Consider the following 20424-nt stretch of genomic DNA (forward strand, 5'->3'; position numbering starts at 1 on the left):
ACTGAACTCTGCACACTTTCTGTGACCTCAGCCTTAACCTTTACAGACATTCCCAGAACCTTGAATTTAGAAATCATTTATTTAAGAGATACTTATCATACACTGCCACCTACCGCCATATTTTGGTAATGTTCTAACTTCACTGCTGTAACTGAAAGACTTGTATCATGTTTACAAACTTTATCTCACTTCAGTACATCTTCAGTACAGAAATCTTCACTGCCATATCATGAGAAAAAAAAACATAGAAAAAAATCCTCACCATTAACAACAATCTTCTTTAGAAATAAAAAAAGTTAATTAAATTAGACCCACACTAACATTTAATCTTTCATTGAACAATGTTAGCTAAAGTTTGCAAACTGGGCAATAAAACACAACACTTAAGTCCTGCAGTCGTGCTAAGGGTCTCTAACCACAGACAGGACAGATTTTCTATACCCAAATCGTAGTGCGGAAGGCAGGATTTCATAACCTCACACAAGAATCCTAATTGAAGCTTGCTAACCATTTTGCAATTGTATTTGTTATTTTAATAATCATCATTATTTATGAATCACTTTGCTGGACATGAATGTTGTTCACAATGTAACTAAGATCAATTGATAATAAAAAAAAATTCATCTTTATATACAAGCAGTTCATATACAAGTAGTATACAAGCTCTGCTGCTCCCAGGGTGTGTAGAGGCCTTCACTGTGTCTCCTCTCTCCCCTGAGGCCTTTACTGTGTCTCCTCTCTCCCCTGAGGCCTTCACTGTGTCTCCTCTCTCCCCTGAGGCCTTCACTGTGTCTCCTCTCTCCCCTGAGGCCTTCACTGTGTCTCCTCTCTCCCCTGAGGTCTTTATTGTGTCTCCTCTCTCCCCTGAGGCCTTCATTTTGTCTCCTCTCTCCCCAGAGGTCTTCATTGTGTCTCCTCTCTCCCCTGAAACCTTCACTGTGTCTCCTCTCTCCCCAGAGGTCTTCAGTGTGTCTCCTCTCTCCTCAGAGGCCTTCGCTGTGTCTCCTGTCTCCTCAAAGGGCTTCACTGTGTCTTCTCTCTTTTCAGAGGCCTTCAGTGTGTCTCCTCTCTCCCTAGAGGGCTTCACTTTGTCTCCTCTCTCTGCATAGGTCTTCACTTCAACTCCTCTCTCATTAGAGGCCTTCACTTTGTCTCCTCTCTCCGCATAGGTCTTCACTTCATCTCCTCTCTCCATAGAGGGCTTCACTTTATCTACTTTCCCCCTAGATGATTACCTCCTCCCTTTTCAGAGGGCATTAGTGCGCCTCCTGCTTCGCTGCACCACCTGCCTCTGCAGAGGCCTTAACCACTACACTGGTCATTTAGAATCATGATTCTGTTAAAATTCCGATTTACTAAGTAACTGAATGTGTACTTTTTACGCACTGCTAAAAACTTGGGTTATACGGGTTACCAGGCCCCCGATGACTGGAAATTTCTACAAAAAAATAAAATAAATATAAATATATATATATATATATATATATATATATATATATACAGTATGTGTGTGTGTGTGTTAGACAAAAAAATTACACTAGGCTATAAAATAATCAGTATTCTTTTTCTTCTGTTATTTCTTTATTTCATTTATTTCATATTACATGTTTATACTATAATTGTATATTTGCATTCTTTTGTATAGGTCTTTATTTTCCTTTTATACTGATCGAGTGCAATGAGTATAATCTCGATATTATGTCTTAGCTTATTTTAATTAGATCTATTCTCTGTCTTTCAGCTCACCTGGACACGGCTCTTTCCTGCACTAAACCACCTGTGCCTGAGGATTTGCCTGAAACTTGGCCTCGATTTGGGGTTTTGTTTTAGACACCATGATATCAGCTTGCAGCAATCTGTGTATGCAGAGTGGAGGTTTAAGATGATAGAGAAAAAGAAACTGAAAGATCATATCATCATCTAACATTTTAGTGACTACAGTCTACACATTGCCAGCTTTAACATACAGGTCTAAATGTGATGTTTGTGCATTTTCTTACCTTTGGAAATTACGGGAGGGAAGTGCAGGTGCCCTTGAATAATTTCAGTTGAGGACTTAAAGGGTATGTCTCCACAGACCATCTGAAACAGTACAACACCCAAAAACCAGATAGTAGCATGGCAGCCCATGTACTGTTTTTGTGTGTAATATTCAGGAGGGCTGTAGACTGGAGTGCCTAAGTGTACAAGAATGAACAACAACAATCAGCAGCATTACAATAGCAGGTTCTCCACTGCTTTCTTTTTTATCCATCCCATATTTTTCATCCATCCCATACTGTATGTACTTACTGGTGCAATAGTTATAGGGTTCGTCATTAAGCAGTTTTCCAGAGCCAAAATCGATTAATTTAATTTGCATGGTCAGAGTGTTTATAAGAACATTCTCAGGCTTGATGTCGTTGTGAAACACTCCACAGTTGTAGCAATGATAAGCTGCCCGAACCAACTGTAGCATGATGTCTCGAGCCAGGGCTTCAGGCAGCTTACCATTGTAAAAATCACAGAATCCTAGGAGGTCCACGCAGGGGCTGGGTCGCTCCAGGATCAGTACAATAAAGTTGGGTATCTCAAACCATTCCAGCAGCTCCAGAACATATGGACTGCGGAATGGTTTGGATACCAACTCCATTAGTCCCACCTCTATAGGGAGGACACCTGTCTCTCCGGGCTAAAATTAGAAGAGACAGGGTTACCATCAGTTTGAAGTAAATACAACTAGTCTATGGACATCTTTCACTGGTATCTATTTTACCTGATACCTTATAAACGCTGAATGTTATAAGCCAAATGACCGGATATGGAAAATAAGGACAAAAATATTAATCTAAAGGATGTTTGTTATTTGTACTCTATTACTTCACTGATCCTCAGACATAAAATAAATTTACTTACCATGGTCATCATGCCAAAGTATGAATCCTTTTTGAAAAATTTAACAGCAACCTGTTGACATAAACAAACAAAAAAATTTGTAAATTTTAAAAGCTTGCATTTAACAATGGTATAAATAATAAAATCGCACAGTGACTAGATGTCAGTAATTGAAACTTTATGGAAGCTTTTTCAGTCATGATACAGTATGCATTAAAACTTGATCACAACATACTGTAAATATGTTTGTTTGGGTGTGTGGAGTTGGGTGGGGCTTATAGGTACATGGTACATCTGTATAGGGAGGTCTGTCATTCATAATGTTTTATAATACTTTTTTCAGTTTAATTATAATTAATGATAAATAACTGGATATGTGCAAACATTGTACCTCTCTGGCATCTGCTTTCCGAACTCCTGCAAAAACAGCACCGAAACCTCCGCGTCCCAGTAGAGCTCCTATGGCGTATCGTGATGTTACCTCCTCAGTCAGGAATGAAAAAGCCAGGTGTTCTTTAGCTCTACTGCTGTAGTCTTTCAGCGATGAGATGTGTGTTATTAACATTTTATTAACATTGCTTATCAAGTGATAAGCAATGTTTTTTCTTTATTGTGATGTAATACATTACAGTGTTACAGTTTACTCAATCCAGAGTGCAGCTCCGTAATCTTTTATTATTTCTATTAATTACTTGTATATCCCCAAACTGTAGGATTATTTTACATGCACCTGGTACACTTTAACATAATACAGTGCTATAATAAGCAGTTGTACCCTTGAATACATCATGGCCTCATCATCATCTCTCTGTTTCTCTACTGTTCATTTAAACTGGCTTAAGTTATCTAGCTAGATTTTGGAAGTGTATTTTTATAATAGTTTTAGGAACATGGTGTACTCTGACTTACCTGCAGATGTAGTGGCCATGTCCATGATGTTTGAATCTCCTACATAATAAAAAAAGTTCAGAAACAAATACATTAGGAAACAACCGTGCCAAGAATTATCACTGCTTTTGCTTATGTAATGTCTTTTGTCTATATGTATTTTTCCTGCAGTGTGTGTGTGTGTGTTTAGACTTGACTACACAATGGCGCTTCAAGAACTTAATTTGTACTGACAGCTTTAATCTTTAGGAGATACATCCAGTATTATTTCTAAGGGTCACTTTATGAAAACATTTCATGCAGGATATCAATTACCATGCACACTGCAGCTCAATCACTCACTGAACTCTGACATTGCAACCTACAGGTGCACACACCCTCAATCATACTGTACACTACTATGGGAGGAGAATATACAAATTCCACACACACTCAGCTTAACTTCCCAGTAAGACTCTCAGCTCAGAGGAAAATGTAGATAAAACAGTTACCTTGGAATATTAAAGTTATCGACCAGTAGAGTTTTTACTCCTGCTTTCCCAGCGAGTTTAATCGAAGAAGCTCCCACCCGTAGTAATCACTAACCCAAACCCGAGCGTGGAAGTCGTCGATTGTGACGTAATAAAATTGCTCGCCAGCACGCGCACACAGAGGGACACGCTCTGCGTTTTAATAGTGGACGCGCGCGCGTTCGGGAAACACGCGCTTGAATGACCTGAAGGACCTGCGTGAGGAAATACCGCGCGAGTCCGGCTCTCGGGAGGTTTAAACCTGACAGTTAGTGGACTCCGTCCGGTCTTCACTCTCGGATGAAAAAGTAAGTGTCTATTTTGAGAATTATCTTTTTTTTTTTTTTTGGCTCCGTTGTTTTCGGCGGTTTTGTTAAAAAAAAAAAAAACATAAATCCTGTAAAAAGTATGGTTCTCGCTGTCTCGTTATATAATCGTCTTCTGTCAAAAATCAATTTAAAGATAGTTTTAAAGAACATTTGATCGTCTTTTAAAATTAAAATGTTTGTGTCGGTGATTGTGAAAAAACGACGAACTAGAACCATGCCGGTGTGCGCGCGCAACAATTCTTCCCTTAAATGTAAGAGTTTGCGCTCGAATCCTGAGGGCAGTGACAGGGTTACACCGGGTTATAACAATGTAAAGAGAGAGAGAGAGTCGGTCTCTTTTTTCTTTTCCTTTTTTCTTATTCTTCTAATTTTTGCTTTTTGCTTTCCTTCTTTTTCAGTAGATTTCATCACTAGTGTCACTATTTTTGACTGCAAAGTTAAATCCATATTTCAAAACAGCCTTATATCAAATTGCAAAGATGCTCAGAATCTTTGGCAATACTAATGTTCATTTTTGTCAATGCCAATCTTTGATACTCTCTCTCTCTCTCTCTCTCTCTCAGGACCAGTAATTGATCCGCTTTAATGGACTTTTTTATTTTACAGTTTCATTTTTTTTCATCTGTTTCTACAGGGCCCATCTACATTCTACTATCCGTAACAAAACAATTTACTCTTAGGGGTAAAAATGTATAGAGAAACCACTCACTCACTCACTCATCGTCTATACCGCTTTATCCTGTATTCAGCGTCATGGAGGACCTGGAGCCTATCTGAGACTTAGGACACAAGGCCGGGCACACCCTGGACAGGGTGCCAATCTATCGCAGGGCACACACACACATACATGCACTCAAACACTCATTCACACACTTCAGGCAATTTGGGGCTAATTAACTTTGGACTGTGGGAGGAAACCGGAGTACCCAGGGTAAACCCCCTAAGCACAGGGAGAACTGCAAACTCCATGCACACAGAGACGGGAATCGAACGTGGATTCTGCAGGTGCAAGGCGACAGTGCTAACCACTACAACACTGTGCTGTCTATGCAGAAACCATTGCATTTTTAATTTTAAAAATTATTTAATATGGTATTTATATAAATAAAGTTGGCATGAGGGCTTAGTGGTTAGCTCTTGGGTCCAGGTTTGAATCATGCTTGGGGGTCTGTGTGCATGAAGTTTGTATGTCCTCCCACAGTTCAAAGACATACAGATTAGGTTAATTGGTGTTCCCTAATTTGCCCAAAGTGTGTGAATGCATGTGTGCATGTTGACTGAAGGTCTTACCATTGTTTTAAAATGAGAATAAATACAATGATTGCCATCGGTCCCGGAAATTTAACCTGCACCATAAATGCAATGTAGAAGGGGCGTCATAAGCAGTTATGGGCCTAATTATATCACAACATCTAGCACTTTTTTTATTCCAGATTATCTTTTTTTCCCTGAGGTGGGTGTGATTATACATGTCACTCAACAGAGCCAGTCAACAAGTTTACAGTGCACAGACATAGTATGCAGAAGACACAGAAGCGATCATAATGTACCTACAAGCTGCCACAATCCTCACCAAACACAAACGAAACCGGGGCACAACATGCCTTACTCTAAAGAAAAGGTAAGTACACCATGAACACTAAACCTTCAAAGATAAACAGAAAGATGAATGTATATTTATTTTTCCTGCGGGAAGTTTAAAACCTGTTTGTCTCATATGTTCCAAAACCATGGCCCTAACATCAAGCAGTAATGTGAAGTACCACTATGAATTAAAATACGGGGTGTTAGAGCAAACATATTCACAGCAGTCCGAAGTGAGGGCGTGTAAAATACCCAAACTGAATGTTGAGTAAAAGTGAAGTTATAAGCAGTTATTACTATTTTATTTTCTTACTGAAATTATGTCACAGCATTACGCAAAATAGGCTGGACAGAAACTTTTGCAGTACTTACATTTACCGCCAAATGCCTAAATGTCTTATCCATTTTTATCTCATTATTATCTCATTACACATCTGAGCAGTTGAGGGTTAAGGGCCTTGCTCAAGGGCCCAACAGTGGCAACCTGGTGGTTGAGGGGTTTTAACCTGGGATCTTCCGAACCGTAGTCCAATGCCCTAACCACTGAGCTTAGATATCTGCCCGAAGTTTAACCTGCACCATGAGTTAAATAAAAATATTAAGGTGATTTTTAAAAATAAGCTACTAATAAGCTACTTGTTCAGCGTAAACAATCACCTACACCAATAGATATTAATAGGAAAAGTTCAACTGAATATTTTTACTGGGATTAGTTCATATGTTTACCACTAAAGTAACAATGCTGTAGTGGTATAAGTGGATTTTAATGTGCTGGAGTTTTTAAAGATAAAATCTAATCTTTATCCGATCTACTTTTCGATTACTCATCTGTGATTCGATTACCGAACAGGGAGTGTATTTGGCTGACAATGAAAGAAGTAAACTTAGTAAACAAGTTGTAAGATACTCGACCTTAAAACATTTTATTTCTTTGTTTTAATAAGTTCTGCCATAAAGACAGACATGTATGTGGGCTTCAACCTGAAATATTAATATCACTGATTATTACATTAAAGCTGATCTGATGATTTATAACTTTAACATTTTCACTATTTCTACAAACTCTTTTCTCATGTTTCGTTTATATCTACGATAAAAAAAAGAATAATGAATACACTCGTATTAACAAAACATAGTACACACACACACACACACAAACACAAACACACACACCCCGCCTCTCGAAATGGAATCGTCCTGCGTTTGGAAGTGACCATTATGAAGATGAGATATTTTCTGTTAAACATTTAGAAAATAATTACTTATAAACCTTTCGAAAACAATTTTCAACATGTACCTGAAACTGCCACTCTCATGGTATTTAATAAATACAGATAGATATTTTAGGAATCTCGAGTCACCCCCCCCCGCGTGTTTGGCGCTAATGGTCTGATCCGATCACTTCCTGGTTTTGTGGAAAAGTTTTATTTTGGAAATTCTCTGCTTTTTCTACCATGTCTTTTCGCTTAGTAATTAGAATTAAATGAGTTTGTTTTATATTTAAACCAATGTCGTTCATGGGAACTGTTGGTTCTGGGTACTAGTTTATTTTTTGTTCTGATATTTGTGTTATTTTTTAATAAAATCAGTGTGAGATGGACTTCAGGGAGAAGTTTCCCCTGCACTGGCTGGTCTGGGAGAATGACTACAGGCAGCTGGAGAAACAGATACAAACGGTATAAACATACTCATTTAATTAATATGTATATATTTATATCTTTAGCGGGAACTTTTTTGTTAAAAGTTATGTTTTTGCACCGTGGAGCAGCTAGGCTACATACTCACTCCAACGTTAGCATGCTAGCTAACTGAATACCTAACACGCGTAAATTAAGGATTTAAATAGTTAATACACTTAACATCGTGTTCTGTTGTTGTGTAATTACAATATTGTCTTGGATTTTGCTAATAAATCTAAGACAAGCGTATTAAAATCTCAGTTTCGCTGATGTGGGTGTTTTGTAGCTGGTGTATCTCGGGCAGCGTCCCGAACAACACGCTAGTGCACTAGGTAGTGTTTAGAATATCATAACATCATCGCCTGTGGAGTGCGCGTGAAGATTGAGCAGCACGCGGATTGGGACGCTGCTGCGCAGAGCCGCAGAGTAACGAGGAAGTGCGCTGCCAGTCACGTGACCTGTGTGTGTCATATAGTGAATGTTATATGTTGTGTTGTTGTTCATGTTGTTGTTGTTGTTTATGATGAGCAGCACGGCGTGGAGGAGGTGGACCCGAGAGGACGCACGCCGCTGCACTTGGCCGTGTCTCTGGGTCACCTGGAGTCGGTGCGAGTGCTGCTGAGACACGGAGCCCAGGTCACCAAGGAGAACTCCAAGAACTGGACCGGTGAGGTCATCACACACACACACACACACACACACCATGATCACACACACCGTCATCACACAGACAAATCGTCTTACGCACACACACACATCATCATGCGCACATCAATACTCAGACAAATCATCTCACACACACACACAGACCCTGGGGCTCTTGGACAATTGTGTGATTTGAACACACACATGCACACCCCTGTATGTTCGGATTCCACTTTTATTATATATATTCAGTGTGGAAGCTCTCAGTGACGGGTCTGCAGGTGTACAAACCCAGCGTCACGGTCAGCACTCAGACTGTGTGTGTGTGTGTGTGTGTGCACTGAGGGGTTAATTCCACTTATACCACTGAAACTTCACAGCTTTCACATCTCTTGCAACTTTATAAAAGACACCGCACACTTTGTGTGTGTGTGTGTGCATGTGTGTGTGTGTGTGTGTGTACATACTGACTCACGATAGTCAGGGTTTTAAATTAAAAAAAAAGATAAGATAAAAATAAAAAAACCTTTGCTTTATCTTGTGTAAGAGAGAAAAAGAAGTAGAGAGAAAGCATGATGTATTATGTGATGTATTTAAAAATTTGCTGAGGAAGTGCCTTGTTGCCCCATGACTCCTGTTGGTCAATTACTGTGTATGAGTGTGAATAGGTGTGTGTGTGTTACTGTAAAGAGATCTCACTCTCATCTATAGCATAAAGTCATGAAACGCATCAATAATTAAACCAATATAGTACTAAAGGCTTTTGAAAGAAAGCCAAAGTTAAATACGTGCGCGTGTGTGTGGGCGTGTGTGTGTGGGCGTGCGTTTGTTGGCACGCATGGCTGCTCATGCATCAAGAGTTTCACTCGCAGATAAGGAAAGCACGCTAAAAAGGAAATACAGTGAATTCTGTGTGTGTGTGTTTTAAATACTCAATGATCTCTCTACTCTCTGAACCCCGAACACCACAAACCAGACATCATGTTATCAGTTGTGTATAACTGATGTTTCATGTCTGTGTGTGTGCGCGCGCACGCGCGCGCGTGTGCGTGTGTGCGTGTGTGTGTGTGTGTGTGTGTGTGTGCATGTGCGTGCACGCACACAGTGCTTCAGGAAGCGGTCAGTACTGGGGATCCGGAGATGGTGCAGCTGGTCCTGCAGCGGCGAGATTACCTGAAAGCCTCCACGGCTCTGGCGGGCGTGCCAGAGTTACTCTGCAAGATCCGGGAGGTGAGCGAGACTCCTTCTGTCTCTGAACACACACACACACACACACACACACACATCACCTTCTTTATCTCTCTCTCTCTCTTCCTGCAGTCTCCAGATTTCTACATGGAGATGAAGTGGGAGTTCACCAGCTGGAGTAAGTGTGTGTGTGTGTGTGTGTGTGTGTGTGTGTCCACCAATTTCTACACACTCGTGGTCATCACATTCTCCGTTCTGATTGGTCAGAAGGTGTTGATTAGTTTCATGCAGAACTGCACTGTGACAGTAGTGCAGCTAAACCTGGCCACAGACTCTACCGTCTCCATAGTAACGCAGGGACGCTTGTCGTAATCAGTTGTAACATTTATAATAATATATTATAATTTAATTAATTATTTTTATTTTTTTATGTGTGTGTGTGTGTGTGTGTGTGAGACAGTTCCATTAGTGTCGCGTGTGTGTCCGAGCGATGTGTGTCGTATCTGGAAGAGCGGCACGAGTCTGCGAGTGGATGCCACGCTGCTCGGATTTGAGAACATGACTTGGATCAGGGGGAGGCGGAGCTACATCTTTAAGGGAGATGGTATACACACACACACACACACACACACACACACACACACACACACACACACTTATACACACTGATTCATTTACTGTAACTCTTGCGCTCTCTTTTTTTATTTTTATTCTTTTTTAATAAGCTCCAAAGATTCAGTAATGATTTTTGTGTGTGTGTGTGTGTGTGTGTGTGTGTGGTTAGAGAACTGCGCCGAGCTGATAGAGGTGAATCATGAAGACAAGGTGGTGGACACGGAGCGATTCGATATCACGCGTGAGCTGGATGAGGTCACGCTCGACTCCATGCAGCCTGACCAACAGGAAGTGGCCAAGCGTCTGACCACGCCCATCGTCAACACCTTCTTAGACACCAAGGACATCTCGTTCGAGAGGTGAGTCTTCACCATGTCTCATGTATGTCTTAAACACGTCTCACTGTTGTCTCGAGGCTTGCAGAATCAGAAGCTGGTTCCAAACGAGGTGATGATGTGTGTGTGTGTGTGCGCGCGTTTATGCAGGTGTAAATCCGGGATCTGGGGCTGGAGAACAGACCGAACCGAAATGGTGAACGGATTTGAAGCGAAGGTGAATGTAACACAAGTTCATGAGACTTGTCTGTGTGATGCAGTCCCGTCCAATCAGAATACAGAGTTCAACATGTGCTACATAGTGTTCTAGAGCAACAGCACGATTGTATTTACAAAACCAGGATGTTGTTTGATGATGATGATGATGATGTTGGTTGTGTTGATGTTGTTTAGGTGTTCTCCGTCAACAACGTGAACGTGGTGATTCGCACGAGGACGGAGCACCTGACCGACGAAGAGAAAGCCAGGATCAAAAGTAACTACTTACTCATCATGACGGCTGTTCTGATACGATGGGCGTTCAAGTCAAATCGAGACTATGTGCTTAACAGTACGGTGATGAGACCCTAGGCCGTCTCATCACTACCTGCAACATTACAGAAACTCGGCTGAGAGTTATTGCCACATTCATATACGAGCCATTTTTACATGTTTGGGCCATTAAAGGAGTTCCTGGGAGGCCAGCGTTTCAGACGTGAAGCAGGCAGGCTGATCATGGCTCCGGCGTACTGAGAAAACTTTCTACTGTGAGGGTTTCCGAGCAAAAGTGGAAGACTAGGAAAAGTGGATTCTTGTACATTTTGTAGACTTGAACGCCCCTCGTACATTAGTGCTTTAACTTAAAGTAATATAATAACCTGCACTAGTCTGAGATAGTCCCTGGGATCCAGTTCTGAGGTATAAAGGTTTTTGTCTGTGTGTGTGTCCTCAGGTGAGAGGAACGTGCTGGAGTGTTTTCTCGGGACCGTAGAGCAGCAGATCAGTGCTCAGGGGGTAGGTGAACAGTGTTGGGTGATGTATAAGGAATAGAGCCGTGGTACTGTTAGTGCTGTACACGCCTGTGGTGTGAAGCTGCCTTTCTCTGTAATTAATCAACTCCCTCTGATCAATCAGCATTAGGATTTTAAGTACAATGTCAACGAACAGGATTTTATTTTTCTTTTAAGGAGTCTAACTAATAAGACATCAGCTTATGGGGTGTAAAACCAAATGTCATTTTCTTAAATTATTAATGACTTTATTTATTTATTAATTAAGGATTTAACTCTGGAATACGCGACGGCGACAAACCCGACCGCCATTACGCCGGAGGAGTATTTTAACCCGGACTTTGACCTGCAGGACCGAGACATTGGCCGCCCCATTGAGCTCACCATCAGAACCCAAAGGTGAATAAATTACAGTTTAATTTCCTTTTTTAAAAAAAAAAGAGAGTAAATTCTGTCCATCTGGAACACGTGTGGAGTAAATGATGGTGTATGTTGTTGCTGGTCAGGTTTAAGGGGACGTTGTGGATGAGCGAGGAGCACCCCCTCTCTCTGGTGGAGCAGGTCACCCCCATCATCAACCTGATGGCTCGCACCAGCACACACTTCGCCCGGCTCCGGGACTTCATCCAGCTCCGCTTCCCCCCGGGCTTCCCTGTCAAGATCGGTAATGCCCCAGTGCACTTATTGTACTGAAATAAATTGTTTGTTCTGTTGGATAACCTGAAGACCGATGCTGATTTTCAATCTTTTACCAGAAATCCCGCTGTTCCACGTGCTCAATGCACGCATCACATTCGGGAATGTGAACAAGTGCAGCACGGAGGAGCCTGCCGAGGCGAGCCAGTCCCCCACTACACCTTCACCAACGGAGGAAAAGGAAGGCGAAAGCACTGAAGCTTTAGGTACTACACAATCAGAATACGTTTTAAAGTAAAAATAAATGTAATCGATTTCCAGCAGTAACGAGGAAACTCATTATTGCTTAACTAAGTGTTTTCAGTAGCGGATTCAGGAGCTTTTATCCGACTGTAGACTCTCAGTAGTCCTAAACTCTAAAATCTGGATGGGGTTTAAATCTCTCTCTTTCTCTCTCTCTCTCTCTCTCTCCCCCTCTTTTTCCAGATGTCACACCGTTCCAGGTGTCCCCCTCTGTTTTTACGTTTCCTTCTGATTATCACCAACGTGGTGGCAGCAGACACACACACACACACCACCCCACCAACCACGACGAGGAGCTGCTGCAGTACGCCATCCACCAGAGCCTGCTCGAGTCCAGCAGCCACAGCGCACAGGTCTGTATGTGTGTGTCTCTGTGTTATGACCTTTTATTGTGTGTGTGTGTGTGTGTCTGTCTCATTATTATTGCTCTTCTTTGATTTCTAGAACCCTTGGAGCGACTCGAATGGAGTTTCGACACACAGCATGGCAGAAAGCTCTAGCGACGGGTGAGTCAGTTGTTCCTTATCCTAACTGAGATTTCTTTTTTTTTAAATCATGAGCTCTGTGTGTGTGTGTGTACGTGTGTGATGTGAGACTTGTGTATTAGGACATGATCACTCACTATCCTGCATCATGTCTCTTGACCTCAGGAATGTCTCCGAAGGCGTCCTTGTGGATCTCAGCGAGACCACACCCACCAGCACGGACTCCGCCTCCAGTCTGGACTCCGACCTCCGACTGGCCATGGAGCTGTCGGCCCGAGCGCAGGAGGAAGAGGAAAAGAAACGGAAAGAGGAGGAGGAGGAGCTGGCGAGGATCCTGCAACTCTCGCTCACGGAAAAATAACGATAAGAGGATCAGAAAGAAACCAGGAGATGACGGAAGGACAGATGTGAAAGTCTGTTTCCTCAGCGGCACTTGACCTTCACTTCCCGCTCCGCCTTTTTATTATTATATGATGGAACGATCCATTCGCTAAGACAAGAATCATCGCTCATAGTCTAACGTTGAAAAACACACTTTAACTCGCTAAAGACCACAAAGCTCTTTTAAACAACAACACTTCCTGTTGTTCTTGCTCCGCTTTTCCTGAGACGACGATGCTGCTGCGTCTCGGAGATAAACTCCGAGCTGCTTCACTGAGACTGTGTGTGAGAGAGAAACATTGTATGTGTGAGTGTGCGTGTGTGTGATAGTCATTAGGTGTGTGCGTGTTGTATAAGTAAGTATACAGAACCTTAAAAGCAAGCTCTGTTTAGTTCTACGTTATCTCAGGGTTCTTCCGTTTTTTTTTTAGTGACACGGTAACACGGAGGACGTTTAGAGATCAGAGAACGTTCCGGTAGCTCCTGAGGGACGAGCACTTAAGAGTTCCAGCCTCATGTTTTGTTAGCTAGAAATTAATAGTTGTTGGTTAATGATCCAAGCTGCTAGAACAACTAAGCGCCACTATAAAAGGATAGAATATATGATAAAGTTCATGAATAAAATTAAACTAGGACCAACTGATGCATGGAAACAAAACACTCGGGGGCATGCTGTTTTAGGAAAAGAATCATCCACAGTGTGGTTACTCGAACCGTGGTCACTGCTCCAGCTGCTGCTGATTATTTTACTATAGCAGCACGACACAGTGTTTTATTCTAACACTTCTAAAATGAAGTGCATCCTGTAATCCAATTCCTTCCTCTCCAGAAAATTAGGATTATGTTAAAAATCATAAAAGTCTAGGTAAGGATTAGAATATTAATATGATCCGTAATTTCGGGACACAGGGGCTAACACGGCTAATATAGCTTAAAGAAAGATCGTTTTTAGATTATGCGGGACGTGTTCAAAATATCCGCTTACTTGTGAGACACGAGCGCCTCGGCTCCAAGAGCAATACTGAAACCATCGTGCCTCTTGAGATGAAAATGCTCGAGCGTATGCTCAGACCTGGTGTAGAAGTGCTCGATTTATTTTTTTCTGGTGCATTATTGCAGTCTGACAAAAGTGACATTTTCATCCACTTTCCATCGTCCTTCCAGCTGTTATCCAGCCTTATGAGACTCTAAAGTGTCTAAAGTGTAAAGATCCATCACTGTGACATGAAGAGTAGAGGAAGAGTCTGACCTTCTCGCTTGTGTCTCCGTGCTGCCTGTAGATTCCCCTTGCACAACTCGCATTTGGATGCTTGTGGTGCAAGAGACAGACGAGAGAGTTAAGAGGAAGAATGTAGCAAGAGATTTATTTAATTTGGTTCTGTCCGCACTTATGGTTTATAACTTGAGTGACACAGATTGAAAAGTTCTGGTATTTAGAGTCTGCTTGCGCACACCCTTAACTCGATTCTGCTTCACACTCACATTGGTGAAAACATGTAGAGAAAATTTAGACAGAATTTATTTAATAGCAAGTAATGCTGCCTTTAAACCTGAAAAGAAACAAATCAGGGATAGAAAATGCTGACTGAAGAAGGAAACATTAGACTAGTTGCTCAAGCGACGACTCCTGCGTGACCGCCTTGTAGCCTTGCTTTTAATTATTACAACAAAATCAGTCAAGTCATTTTGTGTGCAATTAAATCTCAGTCAATTAAAAAAAGAATAAGGTGAAGCTAACAAGGGTGTCACGATAAGTGCATTGGAACGTAGCCGGATTGTAGCGCAAACTTTTCTACCGGTATTGTAGCAAACACGACTAGCATTTTTTCTCTCTCTATCTCCCTCTCTCTCTCTCTCTCTCTCTCACACACACACACACACACACACGCTGCACATTGTTAGTACAACAGAAGGAACCCTCAGCAGCGTGAATGTAAGCTGTATCCTTATTTTCTAAAACAGATTAATTATTGTTTATTTTTTATCCGAAACTAAAAAAAAAAAAAAAAGACAACTGTGATTGTGAACAGTGTACAAGCAGTGTTCAAGAACCTTTTGTTCCTGGTGTTCTCTTGGGGTTTTTATTATAATTTTTTAAAGGAACTAATTGCCAAACAAGCTCAGTTTGACCATATCAGGGTTTATTTGGTCTCAATCTAATGGCTGATTATCTGTTTGAGCTGAACTCTACAGTTTGATCTGAGATAACATCAACAACTCTTTTCACTTAATAAAAAGCACTTTACATATATATCTATGACTTCACTAAATGTGTTTTGCCTACATTGTTCATTGATAAAAACATCCTTGTATCACTTATTTCATAAATCAGGTATATTGATATACCAGATGTTTTTTCTTCATGTTAGAATTCAAGTTTTAGCTTCTCATGCTTGACCAGCAGATGGCGATATTCTAACACACAAGCAATCCTGATGCTCATGTTCTTGCAAGATCATTCATAAACTCAGATTAACATGAATACCAGATACCTTATTACCAAGCAGAACCTGGATGCTGATGACCTTCTAAACATAGCTGCGTGTGCGATCGCAGGGGTTCGAGCTGCGCACCCTAATCCGATCAGACTGCAGGAGAAAGATGGATGTAGAAGGGAACGGGGCAAGAATAGAAATGCAGATTCAATTAGATCAATTATGCGTCATGCACCGTACATGTGCTACATTATGTCAGTACTGATTGGGAAACTTATGAGATTGAGAAGGAAGAGGTTTGGTTTAGTCTTGACCACTGGGAGGCCAAAGATGAAGAGTGTAAGAGCTTATTTCTGCGTCCACATTAGATTTTTTGTTTTTTTGGTAAATGTCTTGAAAGCTTGAAGCCGAGCACAGCAGAGCAGTGAGATTAGGGCTGATTTCTTCTCAGTCAGGTGGTTACACAGAACGCATGCTACACAAGACTTATCCGAAATGTATAAGTTCTTCCAGGAGCAGGTGTGAAGGATTATGTCCTTCAAGGTCATGTGACCCTTTAATTACATGTTTACCGTGTGATTTCTGATGGTGTCTGGCTGCACCAGAATTAAAATAAAAAGGGGTAAATACTTATGCAATCAAAATTAGAATCAAGCTTTCATTTGTACTTCCAAAAGTATACCTATTGATGCTATATACAGTACTGTGAAAATGTATTTGCCGCCTCCTGATTTGTTAATATTATTTCGCATATTTGTCACACTTAAATGATTGAGATCATCAAACACATTTGAATATTACACAAATATAACACGAGTGAATACAAAATGCAGTTTTTAAATAATGATTTCATTCAGTAAGGTTAAGGTGGATAAGGTTAACTTGTCCAAATCTACCTGGCCCATTATGAAAAAATAAATTCACCCTGACTTAATCATGAATGAGCTGTGATTAGCTATATTTTGTGGAAAGCTGAGTTAAATTAATGATTGATCTGATTAATGCCAGATGTGTTGAATCAAGAAATCACTTAAATAGAACCTGTCTGGCAAAGTTCAAAGATCTCAGGAAGCAACACATCATGCTGCAATCTAAAGAAATTCAAGAATAGAAACTAAATAATTGACATGTATCAGCTTGGAAAGTGTTCCAAAGCCATTTCAGTGAGACGAGTTAGCTACTATACAACTCGTACAGTGTTGAACCTTCCCACGAGTGGTCGGCCAAGATCACTTCAAGAGCACAACGAATCACCCAAGAGCTTATAAAGAAACCCAGAACAACATCTAAATAATTGAAGACCTCACTTGCATCAGTTAAGGCCAGTGTTCATGATTCACAAATAAAAAAGAGACGGGGAGGGGGGTTCCTAGGTGAAAGCCACTGCTGACCAAAAAGAACACAAAGACTCATCTCACATTTGTCAAAAATATCTTGATTATCCTTAAGAATTTTTGAGCAAATATTCTGTGGACTGATAAACTTTTGGAAAGGTGTGCATCCCATTACATCTGGCGTAAATCTAACGCAGCATTTCATAAAAATACCATCATACCAACAGTTCCTACTGTACCAGTTTCACATAGGCCCAGGCGGGTTTGGACAGCTTTTTCCCATTAATAAATGGATTATCTTTGCGTAATACTTTTTCACAGCAGTGTAATCTAATGAAGTTACTTATTGGATGTAGCAAGGCAAAATGTGGAAAAGTTTAAATGGGGGTGAATACTCATGCAACCCACAGAAATATCATCCTGTTTGAAGAGCACATAAACGTAGATCTTGCATTTTCAGTTTTTCATGAGCTTTATTTCACAAATAAAAAAAGAAATAAAATCTTACAGAAAATCTGCCTGAAAATAAATATATAAAATAAAAAGTGCACATGTAAAGAATACAGCAGCAGTTCAGACAAACGTGATCAGACGCACGGAGCTCCTCCGCCTTTTCCCTGACTCGGAACACAGGCTCATGTTCGACTCCATATACATTAAACATCGTAATGACATCAAGGTTCATCATAATACGATAAGATTTCTGCAGTCCATCTGTGATGCTAAAATGTCAGAGTTTTCCTGCGCTACACATCGTCTAAACTCTCATCATGAGATTAGATTAGAGATTAGATTCTTCTCTAACCTTCTATCGTGGCTTATAATGTTACTGTGAAACCGTACTTTAACACTGATATTGGTTTACCAACCTGTTTATTCATTGATAATTACATTTAATGTTGTGGAATACCAATTTATAAAACAAATCATATATAAAACAATAACGTTTTTAACCTGCCATCATGTGTGAAAATGATTCTTCATGCTCCCAGAACCACTCACTCACAGGGAAGGAAAAAAACCTCCATGCGAGATGTGAGAACCTGGTTATTCAGTACCTTAAGGTCATCAGCTGACTTTAGTTTATTGCCACATAATGCTGTTGAAATGCCAAGAAATGCCCAAATGAAGCAATTCCAGATCATATCACTTAAGCTACATGTATAACTAATTTACACTTTTAAACACGTTCAACATGTAAAGCAGGAGAAACATGGATAAAGTTGGGTCAAGTGGGTTAGAGAAGGGAAACGACTAAAACAGGATTTCACATGAGAATGCATAAATAGTTTCCCTGATTTAATTTCACAAAAAACTAAAAGTCTACGTCTTAAAACTACACATGATTATACGTTAAAGCTATTTTTCAAAAGAGTAATGTCAGCTCCTGAATGCAATACTGAAGAACCGAGTCGTCCTTCACAGGTCTTCTTTCTTCATCATCTGCTCACCATCAGGGCTTTTAGAATAAACTAAAACTTAACTTAAAATTAACTTAGACTTCATCTTAAACATAGAAAAATAACAGGAACTCTCCAGAACTTAATATAAACTACATAAAATCAAAAATTACTAAAAGGAACCAACTGAAACAGAAAGAGAGACCAGTTATTAGTTTCAGCTTTGAATGTGAAAATCATATTAATTCTTATATAATGATATATACATTGAGATCACAAATTACTATAAAACAGTATAATAATAATAATAATAATAATAATTATACACAACATGACTTTATTCATTGGGACCCTCAATGATATTTAAATTTTTATTACTGGAGCTAAGAATCGAAAACCTTTTCATCTTTCTTTTTTAATGCCATGCCAGCATTTACGGCTATATTCATGAAGAGTCAGTTTTTTTCCTTCAGTATTAAAAATAGGATAGAAAATTGAGATTAGACATTTAAGATTCATTATTTAAGATATATAAAGATTTTATCAAACGATATTTAGGATTATTTTTTAAGAACTTTAAAAGTAAATTTGGAAAACAGAATCAAACAAGTTCCTTACAGGAAGTAAAAGAATTACAGTCAAATCGAATATATTTGATGGACAAAAGGCCTCTACATGTTGAAAACGGTGGTGAATCTCTAATGTCTGACGTCTAATCTCTAATACTCTGCTTATGGCTTTGAAATTCATTGGAACCACATTATGAAAGGATTTCCTAACAATAATGGACCTAAAATTATGTTTAATATAAAATGTAAAACCTTTTCAACATTAAAAATATTTTCTTAATGTATTAGACACAACACTCATTTTTACACAGTTTGTGTGCTGACAATGTCTAATAACGGGCTTAACTAGCCTCGTTCTTCTTCTCACAAACTTTTGGGGGTTTGAGCAGGACGGCCATGTTTTGGTAGGATCGAACAAAACTGTGAGATGCCAAAGCTTGGGATAACCTGACCCTGCATTGAACTTCTCCACAACTTTACCTCGGGCTTCATGATGCAGTTTGTTTACTAACGTTCTCTAACTAGTGATGGGACGTACTGTGACCATGCTTCGAGGCATTGAGAATTGGACCCTTTCGTGAACCAATTGGCTGGAAGGCTTCAGAGCTTCATCACGCCATCTCTAACAAACCTCTGAGGGCTTCACAGAACAGCTGAATACAAATGCCCCACACTTTTCACATATATTTTTTTGTAAGCTTCACAATTATGTTCCACTTTGTGTTGTCTATAAAATCCCAATAAATACACTTTCGTTTGTGGTTGTAACATAACAAAATGTGGAATCTGTAAGGCCCCCATAATGGACTCGCCCTAAATCTCTTGCGCATGCGCGTTTCAGCAGCGGCGCATCAGTGAGCATGTTACCGACTGTAAGAGTAAATAATGTGAATTACCTGAGTCACCGCGCTCTCAGCGGCTTGTACACACACACTGCCATGACTATCACAGCCACCAGGAGAGCAGACAGGACACTAACGAGCAACACTGTGAACAAAAAGAGGGATAAATGTAACAGTCCCTTGCAGTGACCACTAGCCACCTACATCATGTCATAACCTTCCCTTTAAAACACCTTCACCTTTAAAACATTAAAGGCGTCGTACCGAGATTTTGATTCTGTAGCACCGCATACGGCCTTTCGTTCGCCTTCGCCTCACCAGCGAGGATTAATATGAAAAAGACAAGCGAATAAACCCGGAGTCCAGGCATCATTGTAGTCTAAGACAGGTTCAATCTGTATGGC

At 40.3% G+C, this 20424-nt stretch overlaps 4 protein-coding genes and 1 long non-coding RNA gene across 5 annotated transcripts; 1 reads left to right on the forward strand and 4 right to left on the reverse strand.

The window, feature by feature from the left end:
- Positions 1–598: 598 nt before the first annotated feature.
- Positions 599–1951, reverse strand: LOC128509757 (chloride intracellular channel protein 6-like). Its single transcript, XM_053481591.1, has 2 exons — positions 1747–1951; positions 599–1438 (listed from the first exon to the last, which is right to left on the reverse strand). The coding sequence occupies exon 2, from the start codon at positions 1193–1195 to the stop codon at positions 599–601; it is 597 nt and encodes a 198-aa protein (XP_053337566.1). The 5' UTR covers positions 1196–1438; positions 1747–1951.
- A 13-nt stretch (positions 1952–1964) lies between these two features.
- Positions 1965–2671, reverse strand: LOC128509758 (serine/threonine-protein kinase pim-2-like; the record flags this gene model as incomplete). The annotated part of the gene is made up of 2 exons (XM_053481592.1): positions 1965–2177; positions 2293–2671. Coding segments are annotated over 2 exons (585 nt in total), but the record flags the coding sequence as incomplete, so codon positions are not given.
- A 149-nt stretch (positions 2672–2820) lies between these two features.
- On the reverse strand, positions 2821–4333 carry LOC128509484 (serine/threonine-protein kinase pim-2-like). The gene is made up of 4 exons (XM_053481243.1): positions 4254–4333; positions 3784–3822; positions 3266–3408; positions 2821–2946 (listed from the first exon to the last, which is right to left on the reverse strand). Exons 2-4 carry the CDS (start codon positions 3806–3808, stop codon positions 2842–2844), a joined length of 273 nt encoding a protein of 90 aa, XP_053337218.1. The 5' UTR covers positions 3809–3822; positions 4254–4333; the 3' UTR covers positions 2821–2841.
- A 3258-nt stretch (positions 4334–7591) lies between these two features.
- ankrd13a (ankyrin repeat domain 13A) lies at positions 7592–15691 on the forward strand. Its single transcript, XM_053481321.1, has 15 exons — positions 7592–7860; positions 8395–8530; positions 9614–9738; positions 9829–9874; positions 10157–10300; positions 10481–10670; positions 10797–10863; positions 11040–11121; positions 11578–11639; positions 11904–12034; positions 12142–12299; positions 12391–12537; positions 12758–12927; positions 13019–13080; positions 13225–15691. The coding sequence occupies exons 1-15, from the start codon at positions 7780–7782 to the stop codon at positions 13418–13420; spliced, it is 1797 nt and encodes a 598-aa protein (XP_053337296.1). The 5' UTR covers positions 7592–7779; the 3' UTR covers positions 13421–15691.
- Positions 15692–17733: 2042 nt separating this feature from the next.
- On the reverse strand, positions 17734–20424 carry LOC128509793 (uncharacterized). Its single transcript, XR_008356072.1, has 3 exons — positions 20285–20424; positions 20075–20165; positions 17734–18795 (listed from the first exon to the last, which is right to left on the reverse strand). It is a non-coding gene; the product is annotated as an uncharacterized LOC128509793 (long non-coding RNA).

Source organism: Clarias gariepinus, chromosome 21, assembly GCF_024256425.1.
Source record: "Clarias gariepinus isolate MV-2021 ecotype Netherlands chromosome 21, CGAR_prim_01v2, whole genome shotgun sequence".
NCBI lineage: Eukaryota > Metazoa > Chordata > Actinopteri > Siluriformes > Clariidae > Clarias > Clarias gariepinus.